This window comes from Triturus cristatus, chromosome 11 (genome assembly GCF_964204655.1).
Source record: "Triturus cristatus chromosome 11, aTriCri1.1, whole genome shotgun sequence".
In the NCBI taxonomy this organism is placed as follows: Eukaryota; Metazoa; Chordata; class Amphibia; order Caudata; family Salamandridae; genus Triturus; species Triturus cristatus.
Window position 1 is genome coordinate 931,494,244 of NC_140594.1, and position 18,609 is coordinate 931,512,852.

Genomic DNA, 18,609 nt, shown 5'->3' on the forward strand with positions numbered 1-18,609 from the left:
GGAGGACTTCAGGAAGATGCTGCTGCTGGAGAAGGTGAAAGTGTCCGGTGGAACCCAAAGGTGGGTTCAGGATGAGAAGTACCAGCAAGCAGAGGGGACAGAGTTTATGCCACTTGGAAGTGACCAGGAGGCCCAGTAGACGAATGCCCACCGAAGTCGAGTGTTGTAGGAGAGCTGACAGTGACCTTGAAACTGCAGTGTGTGGACCAGGCGGTGCTGTGGAAGACCAGGAACCATGCACAAGCTGTCCCAAGTGGTATGTAGAGAGTTGAGGATTCGGTGTTCGTCACAAGCACCAACACGCCTTTGTAACTACAACCAACGTGGACAGTGAAGAAGGTATAGTGTCAGGTCCAGGTGACTCAACACAAACAGGGGAGTCAGGGCAGGACCCGGGCAATCAGGGGAGCCCGCAGAAATCAAAGAAGTCTCAAGAGGACCCACAGGCCAGAAGCCCTGGAGTCGCAAGAGAACCTCGAGCAGCTCACCAAAGAAGCAGGCCCACGATGCAAGTGATGCGGTGAGGACGAAGATCTTGGTCACAGGAGATGCTAGAGGTGAGGGCTACTTGGAGCCCGGAGATCTTGGTGGAAAGAAGCCAACAAGCTTTTGCAACTGCAAGTCAATGCGGTGCACAGGGTTTCAGTTCTTGCGGTTCCGACGAGGGATACTGGCCTCAAACTTGGTGAGAGGACAGGGTAGGCCTCGAGAGATGTGAAGACCCACCACCTGTGTTACTGAGCCTTTCGGAGTCTGTGGGAGCCGAGGGTCAGCAGATCGGTCAGCTTAGTTGCGGTGCATGCGAATGCAAGGAAGTGACTCCTTCACTTCAAGGGGGATTCCGTCAGGGGTCTTGGATGCCCACAGGCCTTGGAAGGTTCCTGTATGGAGCACTGGCACGGACGTTGCAGCAGACAAGCAGGGCAAAGAGATCAGGAGCAGCAGGAGTCTTTCTAGTTGCAGCCTTGACGCCCAGAACGAAGTCCAGAGTGCCCAGACGTCGAAGAAGTGGTGTCTTGAAATTAATCTTGTCCCACGACGAATCTAGGGACCCACCCTCAGGTAAACCCTAAGTACCCTAAGGAAAGGGTTGGGACGATTCAGGGTTCTCTCCCGGGGAGGGGTCAGATAGTGGGGAGGATACTCCCATGTCTTTTGTCCAGTTTTGAGCGGGAGCCAACAGCTCCCTGAGCTGGTTTGAACTGGACTATGCAAGGAGGGCACCAAATGTGCCCTTCAAGCAGACTGAGTGGCGCTGGCAAGCGCTCCGACCCGGCCCTAATACACTAAACCCTGTCTGGGAGGTGGTCACACCTCCCTGTGACAGGATACCTATTATTTTGCCTTCCCTTGCTCGAGCTTGGCTCAGCAGCAGAAGGGCAGAATCGTGTCTCTGGTCAGCAGCAGCCATGTTGGGCTGTCTGGGTCTAGAAGACTGGTACCGGGAGCACTGAGGGCCTCCCAGAGGAGCTTAACACTGCATGGAATCATACCTCTCACACGGTTTACGGTGTGAGGGTATGATTCCGACATGTTTGTTACCAAACATGACAGGGTTCGTTACAGCCAGTTTAGAGATGGTCATAGCGTAATGAAGCATGGACACTATGTATTGTAATGGCTGTTGCACTTACAGCCCGGGAAAATGGACTCCCAAGGATGTAGGGGTGTCCTACTCATGCAAGGGCACCCTCACACTTAGAACCAAGCACCCTGCCTTCAGGATTGAATGTCCTGCTTTAGGGGTGACTTATAGGTTTTAAGCACAGTGACCTTGGATGTAGGGAAACCTATATCTTTCGTAAGTGGTGCAAGCACAAGCTTACACAGGCTGCAATGGCAGGCCTGTAGTTACAGTTTGAGTGGTCCCCCATGGGTGGCATAATGCAGAATTCAGCCCATGGGGGACCTCTGGTGTACCTATGCCCTGGGTACCTCAGTACCATATACTAGGGACTGATAAGGCTACACCAGTGTCCAATCTGGGATGTACCCAAGTACTTACCATACCAATTTAGGGTAGAAAGCACAGAGATTTGGGTCCTGATTAGAAGGATCCCAGTCAGACTAGTCAGAAACAGCATAGCACCAGGCAAAAAATGGGGGTAACCATAAAAGCAGATTCTACTTTCCTACACTTACTCATGTAGTGGAGGTAAAAAAACAACAGGGTAGAAGAAATGGAAAGTCTAAACAGGCAGGACATTCACGAACTAGAAGTAAGAAGAGATTCACCCTAGGACACACATGTAGGCGGGTGCCCCAGTCTCCTCAATTGTCATTTATGGCACATGTGTGCCAGAAGTGTCATCACACATTACAAGTAGGAAAGGCCAAGGACAGAGCAAGCGCTGGTCCTGTTCCTCCTTAGGAGGAGGACTTTGGCATTATTTTTTTTATTCCTTGCTGTGACTCCCCTTGGAGTTTCCCAAATTTTCACTCACCCAACCTTTTTTTTCTCTGAACATTGGGAGGAATACCACGTGCATTTTGATAAAACAGGTAGACCATGGTAACTCAGGTATTGAAATCTGCCAATTGTACATTCAATATTGTGAAGCTCAATCAATGTCTTTAATTTTTAACTCCAACATTTTAATGAGCCTTTTAGTTTTGTTTCATGGGTGACTGTTGGGGGAGGGGGTATGAGGGTCTCTTAAACTCATGCAATTGATGGGTACCGGCCATGAAGATTACGACCTTCAATTGTGCAACTAGGAAATCGGGGGAGTGAGTCCTGGTCTCAAAGACCATCCTGAAAATGTTTGAAATATGTTTATTTGGAAAAAGGGGACAAGCCCTAACTCACTTACGTGTACTAGTAGGAGTGGAAGATATTTAATAGATCAATGATTCGAAGTCACGGACTCCAGAAGGTTGTATGCACACAAAAGCACAAATCTACTGTTGTATTTTAATTACTCTGCGCTCTCTCTCTGTAAACTGTAAAAGTCAACTACTTAACAATAATGGAAGACAAAGTCAGCTGTTGGCCAACTATACCTGTTTGTGTGAGCTCTCCCATTTCACATAATGCATGGCTGGGGTAACGAGGAAGGCTACTCAAGGAACCGTCCATCTGTCCTTTGGCGCCCTTAGCCATGTGACTGATGAATGCTTCCAGGTGAGGATGGAAGGGTTTCCTAAAAAATAAAAAAAAATATAGAACATTAAATATATTTTGGCAAACTAAAAATGTACGCCTATATAACCTTTCCTGTCATGAAACAATTTAGGTTTCAGCTTGCAGTAGCACTCCATTGAGGTCACCAGCATCTGACACACAGCATTGGCAAAATGAGATCCTTACCCTCTCTGACCTGAAACAGGGTAAAAACGCGCCACATGGATGTATTCGTCCTGATCCTTCCCTGTATTTAACTAAAGAGGTTGTCTGGTTTTCTTGCCATTCGGAGTGTTGAAGATTAGCTTTCCGGATGCCCATAGCATTCAAGGCCGGACTGGGAACCAAAAGCCACCTTGGTAAAAATGTTCAGACCAGGTAGCCCCACTGCTTTTCTCTCTTTCTTTCGAGCCTCTTTCTTTCCAATCTCTCTTCGTCTTTCTCCTTCTCTGATTTTGCCTGCAGTGCTTGCTGCCATAAACCCCCACGCGACCTGGAGACAGAGGCTGTTGCGATCATTGCCTTAAAAAAACGGCCTCCAATGGCCCTAGCCCCCGGGAAGTGCTAGATTGAATAAATGGCCCTGTAAGTACTACGTGAGGTCCAATGTGAGCAATCTCTTCTTTTTATCTGGAATTAGACAGTCTGAACACAGGTCAAATGGGACAAACCTGGGACCATGAATATGTTCTCTCAGTAGAGATAACAGAAAAGATAAGTGGGGACCGCACCAGGGATCGAGAATCCTTGTCAGATAGCCTTGCTATTGATTGCTACTGATAAAACGGCAGACAGGAGCCGTATAACGCACTGTCATTGTTTGCGCCCGGCACACCTTTTGAAAGGTGCGCAGGGCGCAAACGATGACAATGCACCCTATTATGATTAATGCGCTGCCCCCAGGGCAGCTGCAAACTTGCGGTGCCCTGAGGGCAGCGCAATGATGTGAAAACAGGAAGGGCTTGTTTTGACAGTGCAGGTGGCAACCCACCTTCACATTTAAAGGGGTTTAGAGATCCCCTAGCAGGTGACTGCCTGCAAGGGGATGTCTGGTTCTTCCCTCCAGATGGCTCCTCTCAAGGGAGGTACAGTGCGCCACCTAGGTGGCGGTGCACTGAAGCGCCCACTGAGAGCTTCTTTGCCTCTGCGCCCACATCTGTAATATGGCCCGGGCAAAGAAATTCCCCCATTTGAATAGGGGATGCCCCCTGATGGTAGCACTGGCGCTTTAAGTGCACCGGCGCTATCGGTATTACTGAAGGGGGACACACAAGTGTCTGCGCCCCCTTCTGTGATATGAATGAATGAACTCAGATTTATAGAGCGCACGTAGCTGCCCTGAGGCGTCCAAGCGCTAAGCATACCAGCTGAGGTTTGAGTTAGGAAGAGGCAGATTCAGCTCCACAATTATGTAGTAAACAGGAGCGTTTTCAGCTGTTTGCGGAAGGAGAGAATATCAGGATTAGATCTAAGATGCTGGGGCAGAGCGTTCCACCTCTTAGCTACATTGTAAGAGAAGGAGCGGCCTCCAGACCTTGATTTCTTTATTGGCGGCACAATAGCTAGATTTGCAGTGATGGAGCGCAACTGTCTTGTGGGGAGATAGGGTGTGATGAGAGGGAGATTTATTGCCGGGCCTAGAGACCAGAAGGTCTGGTGAGCAATACAGAGTGATTTAAAGTTTACTCTTTCCTTTATAGGGAGCCAGTGCAGTGTCCTCAGTCCGGGTTTTGCTGATGATCTGCGGGGGATTTGTAAAAGTGTTCTGGCGGCGCAGTTCTGTATTAGTTGCAGTTTGCGCAAGGTGAAGTCAGGAGCTCCAAGATACAAGGCATTTCCATAGTCCAGCCGCGATTGAATCAGGCCCAGAACCACGGTTTTTCTTGCTTCAAAGGGGAGAAGAGGCAAGATCTTCCTGATAACTCTCAGGATGCCGAAGCAAGTGGCAGAAAGTTTTGTTACCTGTTGATCGAAAGACAGGGACCTGTCAAGCCAGACACCCAAGCTCTTGATGGCGTCTTTGGGAACAGGGGCAGGACCTAAGCTAGGAGGCCAGAGAGTGTCTATGGTAGATGGTACGGTATGACCTAAGAGCATGAGCTCAGTCTTGTCTCCATTAAGTTTGAGACAAGACTTGGTCATCCAGCTCTTGACCATCTCCATGCAGCCAGCGAGATCTACATTAGCTGAGGGTCCGCCTGCCTGTGCCAGGGAGACCACCAGCTGGGTATCGTCCGCGTAGGTAACGATCTTAATACCATATGGGCGGACGATCTCAGCCAGTGGCCTCATGTAGACGTTAAATAACGTCGGGCTTAACGATGATCCCTGCGGGACTCCACACCTCAGAGGCTTGCTGGAGGAGGTGACATTACCTTCATACACCTGGAAAGATCTGTCACTCAGGTAGGACCTGAACCACTCCAGAGCTTTGTCATATATTCCGGTGTCCAGGAGGCGCTGCAGGAGGATACCGTGGTTCACGGTATCAAACGCCGCACTCAGATCGAGGAGGATGATTGCCACCGATCCTCCCCGATCTAAGATTCTCCTGGACTCCTCTGTGACTGCCAGCAATGCCGTCTCAGTCCCATGCTTGGGGCGAAAACCAGTCTGGGAGGGATCGAGCAGATGGTGTTGCTCGAGAAAAGTTGTTAATATGCTGTTTATGTGTTTCTCCAAGATTTTGGCTGCCCAAGGCAACAAGGAGATCGGGCGGAAGTTGTTGAGGTTCTTGGTGTCAAGGTTAGGTTTTTTGACCAGAGCCCTTACCATGGCCTGCTTCTACTTTACTGGTAGTGCTGGTAGAAATTGAGGTATTAAGTACTCTGAGCAGTGTGGGAACAATGGTTTGAATGGCAGAGACTAGGACATGTGGGGGTGCTGGGTCTCTGGGGGAGCCTGACTTCACTTGGTGCATGAGGGAGGTGAGGAGATCCACCTGCAACTGGGGGAATTCCGCCAGCACCGAAGGGTGGTTGGATGTATGTTCTTGAAGGGGACATGGAGCTGCTTTAGTCAGAGCAGTCTGTTCTGTGGATGGAAAGGAAGAGTAAATAAGATTGATTTTCTGGGGAAAAAAATTGGCCAAATCTTCGCAACGGAGCTGAGGATTCTCAGTTGTAGGAGGGGGTATGGGGAGGGTGGTGAGGCTTTTTACTATTTTGTAGATCTCCTTCGAGCTGGAGTTGGCCTCTGCGATCTGGTTTGAATAGTATAAAGATTGCGCACTTTTTATGTCTTTTTTGTATGTCCTGATGGCGTCTCTATAGATAGTTTTGTCTGCTTCCGCATATTCCAGTCGCCATTTGCGTTCCAGTCTCTTGCAAAAGTGCTTTTTCTCCCGTAGTTCAGTGGACTACCATGGAGCTGAGATTCTGAATCTTTTGAAAACTGTTTTCTTCAGGGGGAACGTGGTGTTAAGAGAGTTCTGTATCCAATCATTGAAGGATTCGTTGGCCTGTGAGGGGGTCTGACCGACTAGGGGAATCGTTTTTTGCAGTTCCAGGGTCCACTGGGCCAGCGGTGTTTTAGACCAGTTTCGGGTTTCTTGGACAGTAGGTATAGGGGATGTAGATTTTTCAGTCATCCAAAGCAACGGGACTAAAGCATGGTCTGTCCAAGGAAGCGTTATAGGGGGACAGGCCTTTAAATGTGGGCAGTTGCTGAAAACAGGATCCAGCAAGTGGCCTTTCACGTGCGTAGGAGAGGAGACCAGCTGGAACAGCTGCAGAGCGGATAGGTCCCCGCTTAGTTTATTGGCAATGGAGTTATTGGGGTCATCAAAATGTATATTGAGATCACCCAATAACGTGAAGTTAGAGGGTGATAGGGCCAAATCGGCGACTAACGGGGGCAGAGATTCGTAGAACTGTTTGGGGGTGCCTGGTGGCGGTATATAAGTGCTCCGGAGAAACTTATATTGGGGGAGAATTCCAGGGTGAACGACATGCTTTCGCATTCCGGAAAAGGGTTGGGGATGCAGCGACAGGTAAAACAGTCTCTGAAGATGATGGCTAAACCACCCCCTCTTTCACCTTCCCGGTCCTGTCTTATGATTTGGTATTCCTGCCCCATGATTTGAACCAACTCAGGATCGGAGTGAGGGGTTAGCCATGTCTCAGTTAAAAAGAGAGCGTCTGGTTTTTGTTCGTCGATTAACAGAGAAAGCTCTGTGCAGTGTCTTGAAAGAGACCTGCAATTCAACAGAAACAGTCTAAGCATTTGTTGATTTGACGTGTGGGGTTTAGACTTGAGGTGAGTCTTGCAATCATTGCATTGAGGAGGTAGGTCGAGTGGGCTGTATTTATGAGCGCAGGTCAGAGTTACCTGGGAGTTGAAGGTCCGGAGTTCCTTGGAGGTGTAATACCGAGTTTGCATGACGGGAAATGAAGGGGTTGTGGCCTGGGGGGCGCATAGTGGGAGCAAACGCCTGTTGCACCCCAGAGCACTTATTGTAGTACGGCTGATGGTCGGTAATCTTCATGCTGCAGAGCCAAGCACTTGTGGACAAGTATCTTATAGCCAGGCCCACGGAAATTGTGAGGACCACATTTTGGGGCAAGTTTGGCTAAATTATACAATAAGGAAAGGCAAATTATGTGCATAAAGTGGAACATTTTGTCATAGTAGTACTTCTTTATGTTGTCCTTTTTACACAGGTTAATGCTGTCTGGGCAAATGCTTCACCTCATTAGCCTACAGCAATAAGCGATGGAAAGGGGACCAATCAAAATTTGCAAAGGGCCTTTGACACCTATTGCCGCGTTTTTAGTACCATTTTGATTCATTTAAGACAGAAATCAAAAAAATTGCAGACAATGGTTAAAATCTTCAAACTATGCAGCAGATGATGGATTATGTGGCTAATGGATAATTATGCAGAAAACACAGTCGCCGCAAAATCTCAGATTTCCAATGGCCCTGCTTATAGATTGCTGACCAGCTGCCAAGTATTTGGAAACATAATTGCCATCCAATTTCCCAGATTAAACCCTCATTTCCGTCACATGAATCTTTGTTACATTTTGGTCATTAACATGTTCAACTTAGTGAGATATGGTGACGCAGGGTCGTTAACCAATCAGAACCCCCCACAACTGCTTTTAAACTGCATAAAATCCAATTGGTGATAACAATGATAAACTGTAAATGAACCTTGCACCGGTTAGAACGCTTTTAATAATTAGAAAATAATACTGAGATTACTTACCAGTAATCTACATTACTCTCATTCTTCCTCAATGCTCCTTCTTGCCGGCCTTGCTGCTCTGCCCATCCAAGCTGTGTTTCTGTTTCCAGTGTTTTTAGGTCTCGCCTGCGAACGCAGCGCGAAGCGCTGCTGTCGCAAGCGAGATCTATTGTTGCTGACTTGCCTCGGAAGGGGGACAGGAGATGTGCACGCGTAGGCTTTTGGCGGATTTGAGTTTGTGTACGTGCCTACAGCCACGCGGCGTGCACATCTCCTGTCCCCCTTCCCTCGCAAGCCAGCATGCATTTTCACTTTCGGATATGCCTGTCTACTCCAACCACGAGACTCCACGCCCTCCGTCAACAATTACACACCTATTAACCGGTTTCTGCCTGGTCCGAGGCCCTGTGAAAGTTGAGGACCCCCCCCCCCCCCCCTCATCTCAAATATTGTCCCAAAATCTCTCAACAGCCCCCACTTCCCCTTACCACAGGTTTCAGAAGCTCCCCGCACCAGGTAGCGAGGCCCCTATACCACCACCGGACGACAATGCGTCGGGGGGGGGGGGGTGGTGTCTCGTTACCGGGGCCGCGGGGGGTGGTGTCTCGTTACCGGGGCCGCGGCATGTGCCGCCGCCTTACCCCCAGGGATCGTGCGCTTCTTACCTGGGGTGCGTAGGGTGTTCGCCGTGTCGCCCCTCCGGTCTCCGTACTGCCGTAGCTCCGGTACTCGCGGCTAACTGCGGGCGGCGGCTAATGCCGGTGCTACTGCTCCGCTCCCATCCGGTTCCGTTAAAGGGTCACATGACCATCGGCGGCGGGGCCCCTTGTGCAGCAGCAGCTCCTCTCCCGCCGGGAGACAGGGCTGGCGGCGAAAGGCTGTGGCGGCAATCACCCCTCCCCCTCCTCTAGCGGCACCATCCCCGCCAGCAGCGCACTCACAACACATACCGCCTGCACTCAGCCCGTGTGGCGATCACATGAGGCGCCCTCTCAGCCGCGCTCACCGGTTTAAACCCCATACACGCCCTTCAGAATAGAAGACCTATTAAGCCACAGGCCCGAGCGTGGACTATAATTAGTTGTATTTGAATAAAAATTCAATAAAATATTTTGGACACAGAAAATACAATTAAAATGTAATTTACCATTTTGTTGTGGTGGTTTTTTTTTTAAATATATTTTTTAGGTGGGCAATATTAGTTTATTGACTCCTGGGGAAACTTGATACCAGGTTGCACGTAGGAAATGGCTTCATGTTAGTCTCACGTACTCTTGCGCACTGGTGTTTGCTTTTCCTGTTCACGGCACGCTCTCTCCTTTTCTCCCTCCATCACGGCCCTTTCTAAAGCTCATCAAACCCAATGTTGCTATACGCAGCTACTGTCTATGCTTTATGCCGCTACATTGCTCCCTATTTCCCTATCCTTACAGCCTTTCACACTCCATTCTGCATTAAAGCCAACAATTGTACTGCATATGTTAATCTCAAAATACCTAATGCCAACAACACACAAATTTTTTTTCAATGCAATAGGTCTCGCATTTGTGAGACATTGACCTATTGGCATTCTAAATACCAAGAACTTTTATTTATGTTTATAAAAACCTGCAATCACATATAAATATGCACTTTGTACTTATAGTCCTTGCTTACAAAATGCGCAGCCGCCAGTAAAACAGACAGTTTCTAACCACCTTGCTTCTCTTAAGCAACTACTACTATAACTACAAAGTGTGTGTTTATGCACTCATTGCAGGCTTTTAAAACACATAAAAAAAGGCATTATCATTTACAATGCCAAGAACTCAAACTCTCGCAAGTGCGAGACCTATTGCATTGCAAATGCTTGTTGCTTCTGCTTCCGGGTTGGCCCGGCCCAGGTTGCTTGGACCTCCGAAATCAGGCCCTTTTGCAACACGGCTGTGCAACGTTGGAACAACTCAACGCACAGTTTTTGGACAACCCAAGCCGGCAAGGACTCTTCGTATCCCTCCTGGTGACGTCTCGAGTGCATTGCACTGGGATACACAGTTCGACCGGGCAAATTTGGACTGGAACAACAGGGAGTTTTGCCCATGTGCTGTGCAGTCTTAGATATACGCCTATGGTTTTATTCTGCAGAGGCAAACTTGGTTCCTGACGGAGCCACTCCAGGAGACTCGTCGGTCGGGGTAGTGTTATCAGTCAGCCACCAAGGGCTCCTCTCCTGCGATGCGTTCTATCCCCTTGGGGGGTTCGGAGGTGCGGCGGGGTGAGAGGTAGATCCTGTGTTTCAGCCAGCCGACTGTCAACCTATCTTTCAGAGCCCCCAAGAGGCTCACAAAGCCCAAGGTCCCCTGGTACCAGAGTTATAATCCTTTCTCAAGACTTCGTCATCTATTCTTCGGTCCACATCCCAATATCGTGGAAGACGACGACTACTCCTTCACCACTTTGAATAGTAAGGGAGTCTAAAATGTCTTCTAAGGACTTTCTACTAAGTGGATGAGGCGGCAGCTGGTGTTCTAAGTTGGAGGTGTGATTAAGAAGGTGGTTTTTTTGCTTTCCCTGTCGATAATATCACCTATTGTCTGATTGACCAGTAATGAATACCTCCTCTTGAAGCTCACCTCCAGTGCTTCGCTGCAAGAGAGCCCTTCTCGGTGCTCCAAAGGTAGATATCAGGAGAGAGTCTGTAAATCGAGAAAAACAGGAAGGAAGAAGGTGACCGTTGAATCCGATCTAAAGTACTCTATCAAATGGGAAAGCACCACGCTCACCTCATTACTTCAATAAAGAACTTTGTTCTCAAACATTTTAATACAAGAGCCCTTTTGTCACCGGAGGAGGGGAACAAGATACCCCATGAGCCACCTAGAGCATCAGACTTAGCAACAGATGTACTGTGCTCAGCAATGGATGGAGTGCGAATAGCCAACCTTCCTGTGTCTTCTTCGCAGAGTACAAGTGAGACCCCAAGCAGGGGCCCAAGACAGTCTTCTTACCCCCGTTTAGATATTTGTTTATCATACTCCTGCTCTGAGGATCCTGAATTCCCACAGCTGAATCGCAGAGAATACCATCCAACTTATAAGGCCCCTGTGGTTGGGGAACCAAACTCTACCTTTGGATCTCAGGGAAGGTCCATAACAATTCAGCCTACCACCTGGTCATCTCTGTTGGATGTAATGCGGCTTATGCAAACCATTTTACATGGCATCTTGGAAGCAGTAGTGTCGATAGGGCCAAATCAGATGGACCAAACTAATTTTTTGAAAGACATTCAACATGAACTTTAGCATTTTGAAAACAAGGCTGTAAATGTAGGCAAAACCATGATCACCCAGCTCCCTGCTGCAGTTATGGTCTCAGAGCCTCAGGGGGGTCTTAGTGCCCTTTTAGGAAACAGTGAGTGTCAATTAAATTCGGTAGGCTCTGTCTCTATTTCCAAGTGCCCTATGCTTATGAGGAAAAAGCACCATCTTTTAAATCCTATTAAATTTTCCTCAAGGTTCCACTGTGCACAGAGGGCAAGTACTTGGATTGGAATAGATTTTTTTCCCCTTTGGTTTTGCTTTGTTCGCCCCAAGTTGGCAGAGTATGCCCAGACGTGGGTCCCTTGCTCACTTTGCCACTGGATTTAAGCAAGCCTGACTGATGACGGCTGATTAGCCAGAAACCTGTCCCAGGATGCTTGTTTCCGGTTCAGGGAAGACCTGACTTGGCAGTTCGGGCTGGACTGCTCCCATGAGGCACAGGGTCAGACTGATTTGCATATGGACAGGTCTGAACTGGGGTGGCGGAGTGAGCTAAAGAATGATTATGGATTAAACCCAGATCAGTTGACTGGGGGTGAGTGCTTACAATGTTCAACACTGCGTCCATCATCCCCTTTGGTTTTGCATAGAGTTTTTGGGTCTCAAGCCCCACGTGCAGGCAAAAAGAAGGCCTTGAGTATGAAGGGGAAAGCCTGTAATGGTGCCTGCCCCTAAAGCTAGCCCTGATTGCATTCTTTCACCCTTAGATGTCCGCCCCAGTTCAAACAATAAAGGCCTAACATTAGCTCGAAGCAAAGTGTCTAAGCCACAGATTCCCAACAAACCTCATAAAGAACCCCTTTCTGGCTCAGAATTTCCCCCCAGCCTTGAGTTTATGTCCTCAGAGCTATTGCTGGATATTACATACTGGGAGGAAAAAGAAAAGGAACTACGACCTTTGAACCGCTCAAAAACCCTCTATATATTAAATCATACCCCCCTTCTTCTGAGGGATATCTTCGTTGGACTTAACTTCAGTTGGGTTTCAACATGGCGAACAAGGTAGAGAAGTTTCCAGAGTCTCTTATTTAGCCCTGTTTTGCGCAGCTAGTGCTCAGGGCAGAGGAGGACTTAGCTGAGGTAGTATACAAGCTTTCTGCCCTCCAAAAAAGATCTCCCGTCCACCAGTTCCTCAGCCTGGCGCTATTACTCCTGCTGTCTTAAATATGCATGGCGGATTATCTGCCACTCAATGGGAGCGGTTTATACCTTGTAAACCGGACATAAGGCCTGGATGTACATGGCAAAGTAGGCAGTTGCTCTAAAATCTAAGAGTGGTTATAGCAAATGATAGACTACTCACGCAGCCTGAGCAATTGATATGGGGCCAGGGTAATAGGTTTTCTCCCTTACAGCACTTTATAGAGGATGGCGACTGGAATACCAAGCCTAGTTCTTCCAAGAGTGTGGGGTCCTCTATAAACCTGAGAATCCGGAGTTGGAAAATCCATGGGTTTGAACGCTTTAGGGACAGTGGAGAACTGGAAGAAATGTTGAAACCCTATCATTTGGTGTTCATTCAGGAGTCCTGGCAGAGAGAGGGCCAGACAGTAGAAGGTTTTATAGCACTGAATAGTAAAGGGTGGAGCGGAGATAAGGGGAGAGCATCCGCAGGTGTCCTAACCCTAGTATCTACTAAGGTGATTAAGAGATCCTTGGAGTTTATAAACGTGTCAAGTGGCCTGCAGTTTTCTGTGGTTGAAATGGGCTTTAGCAATAACATTCATAGATACTTTCTTCTTCTAAATTTCTATATTAATAAAGAAGACCATTGGCAAATGAAAGGCTGGATTGAATCATTTGAACTCTCTTTCCAGCATCTGGTAGCAAAATATCCGGAATCAGTCATAATGCTGGCTGGAGATGTTAATGCTCGTCTATTCCCTGTACAGTTAGACCTACAGCTGGAGGAAGCCTTGGAATTTTATAAAATTTCTTCAGTGCAATTTCCTCCTGGTGTCATTAAAAAGGAGACTAAAGTGCTGAGCTAATGGTTGGCGAATCATGGTTTGATTTGTCTAAATAGACAATATAAAAATGAGATGCCAGCAGCAGCAACTTTCCGTCAGGCCCCATTGATTATATATTAACATCTTTTGGCACTTCAATTCCTTTATGAAATTTGAAATGGCAAAATATGAGGATAGTGCTCACTGGGCAACTTTAGCAGTCCTTGGCCTGTTAGAGCCAGCCACCCCTGAGAGGGTATTGCCTCTAGGAATGTCCTATCCGAGGAGGCTTTCAACACGCTAGGATCCTATTTATCTCCAACATTTACCAACACCTTCCAACTAAAGAAGACTGATATCCTCCCGATCTGGGTTGAGAATATTACTGTGTGGTACAATAAAATTGTACCCCAAGTTTTATGCTGTATCACAGTAAACATAAGTGAGAAGGCCCCCGCCTCAAGGGAGGGGACGGGCTGGTCTGATTCTGCCTGCCAAGAGCTAAAGCAATTGGTCAGATGGAGAGCCAGCGTGCCAGGCGTCATCCAGGTACTTTAGCCTCCCAGGAGCTGGCTAACCTTGAATTACAATATAAATCTCTTGTGCAGATGAAAAAAGCTGCCTTCTACCATAGTAAATGGGATCAGATGCAGGAAAGAATCCTCTCCAAGGATCAGCAAAAGTTTTGGGCAAAGGTCAATGAGCCTAGTGCTGTAAATAGGGGGACCCTTGCTTAATGGCTCCCAGAAGATCAGTGGGTTACTCATTTGACAGATTTATACAGGGGACCTTTGGTCCCAGATAGACCCCAGGGAATTCTCGGACAAAAACTCCCCCTTACTTTGTTTTCAATAAAGGAAGTAAGAGCAGTCATTGAGAGAATAAAGCTCTCCCAAACCACTGGCCTGACAACATTCCAGCAGTAATACTCAAGTCAAACTGAGTTTGGTGGGCCACGGTTTAGTAATCTTTGTTTAGTTGGATTGCTACGTCCGTCCTTTACCCTTCAACATGGAACGGGTCTATAGTAAAACCTATTTTATTTTTAAAGTAGTGGTATAGACCTCATACATTATAGGCTTATCAACCTTTTTCATATCTCACTAAAGATCTTTTCTAAAATTATTTTATCTAAACTTGAAGACTGGGCTATTGAAACCAAGAGAATCCCACTAGAGCAGGGGGGATTTCGGGAGGGCCATTCCACCACAGATCACTGCTCTGCATTATGGGCCATTATTCTCAAAATGCTGAAACAGTTCCTGCCCCTCCTGTCAATCACCCACAGGAAAACAGTGGTCCAGGCATTAATAATCTCCAGGTTGGATTACGCGAACGTACTCTACCTGGGGATGCCTGAATATCTACTGGCAAGACTGCAGGTGACCCAGAACGCTGCGGCAAAAGCAATACTCATGCTCGGCCCCAGAGCTCGCATGTCCACACAGCTGAAAACCTTGCATTGGCTCCCTTTTCGCAAAAGGATCCATTTTCAAGCAATGGTTCTGGCTTTTAAGGCCCTACACAGCTTGGGGGCTGGGTATATTGCGAAGAGAGTCCAATTTTACCGCCCCCACCGTGTACTTAGGTCGGCAGCACTCCAGCTGGCCAGGACCCCTAGTCACCTTCCAGGTGCAAGCGGCAAAATTGTGGAATAGTCTACCGGCGGACTGAAGGTTGACACAGGATCTCCTTGCTTTTAGGAAATCACTGAAAACTTGGTTGTTCCAGCTTTAAACTTCTAGCGCTGGGGTCACCCTGTTCGGCTGGGCCTTCATCCTGCTTCAGCGCCGGGACACTCAATTGAGTAGCTGTGCGCTTTATAAATAGTCACTTAACATAACATTCTGAAGGCCCTGGAAGTAAATCAAGGGCTGTGCTGCTGTTTTGTCGACTTCAGGACAGTCTGATTCTGTGGATAGGGACATCCTATTGGGTAAACCTGTTGCCTGGAAGCTTCCGTGAAACCTCCTTAGTGTACTTCAATCTTTGCATTCTGGTAACTTGGCTCAGGTGGAGTTAGACAAGTCGGGTCGATTATCTCAAAGAATCTCCATCGAGAATGGCCTTCGGCAGGTGTGCATTTTAGCACCCCTGCTCTATAGTCTATTTTTAGCCGACCTCACCACCTTTATTTTACAATCCAAATCTTTCACCCCTAAAGTCGGGAAACAGCATATTGATTGTCTGCTTTATGCAGATGATCTGGTATTACTGGATTGTACCCCAACTGGTCTACAGAGAAAACGTAATGCCCTAGCAACCTATAGTAAGCAGAACCAGCTTGACATTATCCTGGAAAAGACCAAGATTTTGGTTTTTGGGGAAAAAGTAAAGAAATCTAGCTGGTACTTAGACACTAAGGGAGGTGGAGCAGTCGATCAATATAAATATTTGGGTTTGACTTTTAGGAGGAACCTGGACTGGGACATGCATTGGGACGGCATTAAGCAGAAGGCCCTATTGCAGGCCAGCTGTCTATTAAGATTCAATAGTAGATATGGGGGCTTTCCCATATTCCACTACTAAGGGCCTACAAAGGGTAGATACCTCCGTTGGGTTTGTACGGATGAGAGGTTTTCTCCCTTGATCCCGCCTATGAATGGGACAGATTAGAAGGGGCAGTACTTAGAAGGCTTTTATCACTCCCTCAATGTACCATGGTTCAGGCCATAAGTTGGGAGTTTAATCTAGTCTCCTGGAACTTGCTGGCCTTCGCTCGGACGATAAGATATTTTAATACTCTCTCGGAGGGTGATGAGGTGTCTAATGTCTCCTAATTATGTTGGGATAAGATTCAAGGTAGTGAAAGAAGGTAGGCAAAGGAGGTAAAAATTAGTTTAACTGATTTTAAGAACCTCTATTCAGATAGTGGTACAATCACATTTTGGTCCCCCTTCCCAGGCAAGCAGGCATTGAAAGAGCGGCAGTTTTGGTGACTGAAACAAATGACCTATCCTACCTGAGCAAGAAACCATTATTAGTTTAACAATCTCTACTTTAGTCCAGGACACTGTTTTTCCTACCTGTTACAGTTACCAGATCCTGGGCTGCAAAATGAAATATTAAGGGTCAGGGTGGGATGTAATCCAATCCACTCATCGCGCCCATAATGGGCTAGAGTTTAGGATAACAGTGGTCAGTGCCCTTGCCCCCTGAATGTAAAATGCTCCTTAATGCATATACTCATGGACTGTGTCTTTTATCTTGCAAATCGTATTAAGTGTATAAGACCTTTGTTTTTTAAATAGGATAGTGTCCATAGAAGGAAAGCTGTGGAGCGGTTATCAGAAATGCGTAATTTAGATGTGGCAGTTGGAATTGCCCGTTTTTACAGTCTGTCAAACAGAGTTTTAATGACAAATTGTATTGGGAAGGGGGGTAGTCGAGATGGGGTTCAATTATTGATTTTAATTGCTAAATGCGTTTTTTAAAAATGTTTTATGAACAATTGTCTAGATAAACTTGTTTTCTACCTACATACCTGATTCTTCCTTACTCGTCCCATTACTTACTATTTGAGTAAACATACCCATTTACAGAATCATGTTCACCACTGCCAAACAGTTTTTCCTTTCTATTAACTGCTGAGGAGACCCTCCCATAAATCCCTCCCTTCCTCTGACTCCTTCCTGTTTCTTATTTCTGCCCGGCTACTACACTTTTCCCCCAAGGTATCATTGTTGGTAAGCTGTGGGAACAGATACCGTGACCAGTTATTGGCCAGTCGGCCTCCTCTATGAATTCCCCAATCCATTTAATTCAGAGGGTTCTGACATTAAGGGCCAAGTTAGGAAGGCTGCCTACAATTGGCTAGATGTGAGATTTCCTTTATGGAACAAAGTTTGACATCAGGAAGTGTTAGTTGTTGGGAGTCCCTTTCCAGTAAATACGGATTAATCAGACAAAAAAAAAAACAAAGGATGAGAAAAATAAAACTCAGAATGAGAAAAAGAAAGAAAAGGAGGAGAAAGTGCGACTGAGGGAGACAACGAGATTATGGATAGATTGTTGACTGAAGTGAGACCACCTCTGTATAACGAGGCTCATGTATAAGTGCATGTGCAAGAAATGGGAGCAGGAGAATCGAGTGTGAGGAGAGATGAGACTGTCTTGTTTGTGTTCCCCGAGTAAGAGGACAGTGGAGTTTGATACATTCAAACTCAAAGGGGATCTGGAAATTATGGTGGAAAAATTATAAAATATAATAAACATGAGTTGGGATATTTGGGTGCGGAAGCAGGAAGGTTTGTTCATCGTGCCTTTGGGAAACTTTAAGAATTGACTAAGGAATTAAAAATGGTTTGGAACACAAGAGAATTTGTGAGCCAAATACATTTGGGCTGATTGAGAACGAATTAATGACACAGAAACCTAACACAAGTCAAGTCAAATAACTGTATTCGATTCATTTGAATCATAAAAGTCTGGCATACGTACATATAATAATTACGTGTTCGTAAGAAAACTTTTGCAAAAGTTAAGCTTGGAAGATATACATAGGCTCAAGGTTTAACATTTTAAAACAATGTGCACATTTTCCTAGCTTAAGAAAAAAAAAACATTCTCCTCCATGGCTCTTGCTCCCCCAGCACAAGTTCTATAGTAATAAAATTAATACATCCTATCATTTTCCAACACATCAATACAAAATAAATAAAACTGAAAATCAATTAAGACTTTACTTCCTCTTACAATTCATAGCGTTTCCTAATTAAAAGGGCGGTTCTAAAGAAGTTAAGCACAGCAGTACAAATAGCTGTATTAGGGCCAGTCTTTAATTATTCCTCTTTTTAAAAAAGGCTCCAAGTCTGAGACAAGTAATTACCGCTCTATTTCTTTACTGGATTCCTCTATCAAAATTCTGAGTAGAATAATGTTAAAAAGACTTGAAACATGGGCCACAGACAATTCAATTTTATCAAAGGCACAATACGGCTTCAGGAAAGGCTTGGGTACTTTGGAGCAGTGTGTTAATCTTGACCTCTTGGTCAACAAATATACTGTTGCCAAGGAAGGGAATCTGTTCCTCTGCTTCGCAGACCT

At 46.6% G+C, this 18,609-nt stretch overlaps 1 protein-coding gene across 3 annotated transcripts in view; it reads right to left on the minus strand.

Moving 5' to 3' along the window:
- PXYLP1 (2-phosphoxylose phosphatase 1) overlaps positions 1–18,609 on the minus strand; it is a 509,674-nt gene that overhangs the window by 41,070 nt on the left and 449,995 nt on the right. For all 3 annotated transcript variants that reach the window (XM_085634923.1, XM_085634924.1, XM_085634922.1), the window contains one exon: positions 3,004–3,143. In XM_085634923.1, coding sequence (XP_085491049.1) covers positions 3,004–3,143 — 140 coding nt within the window. The remainder of the gene's footprint in view (positions 1–3,003; positions 3,144–18,609) is intronic.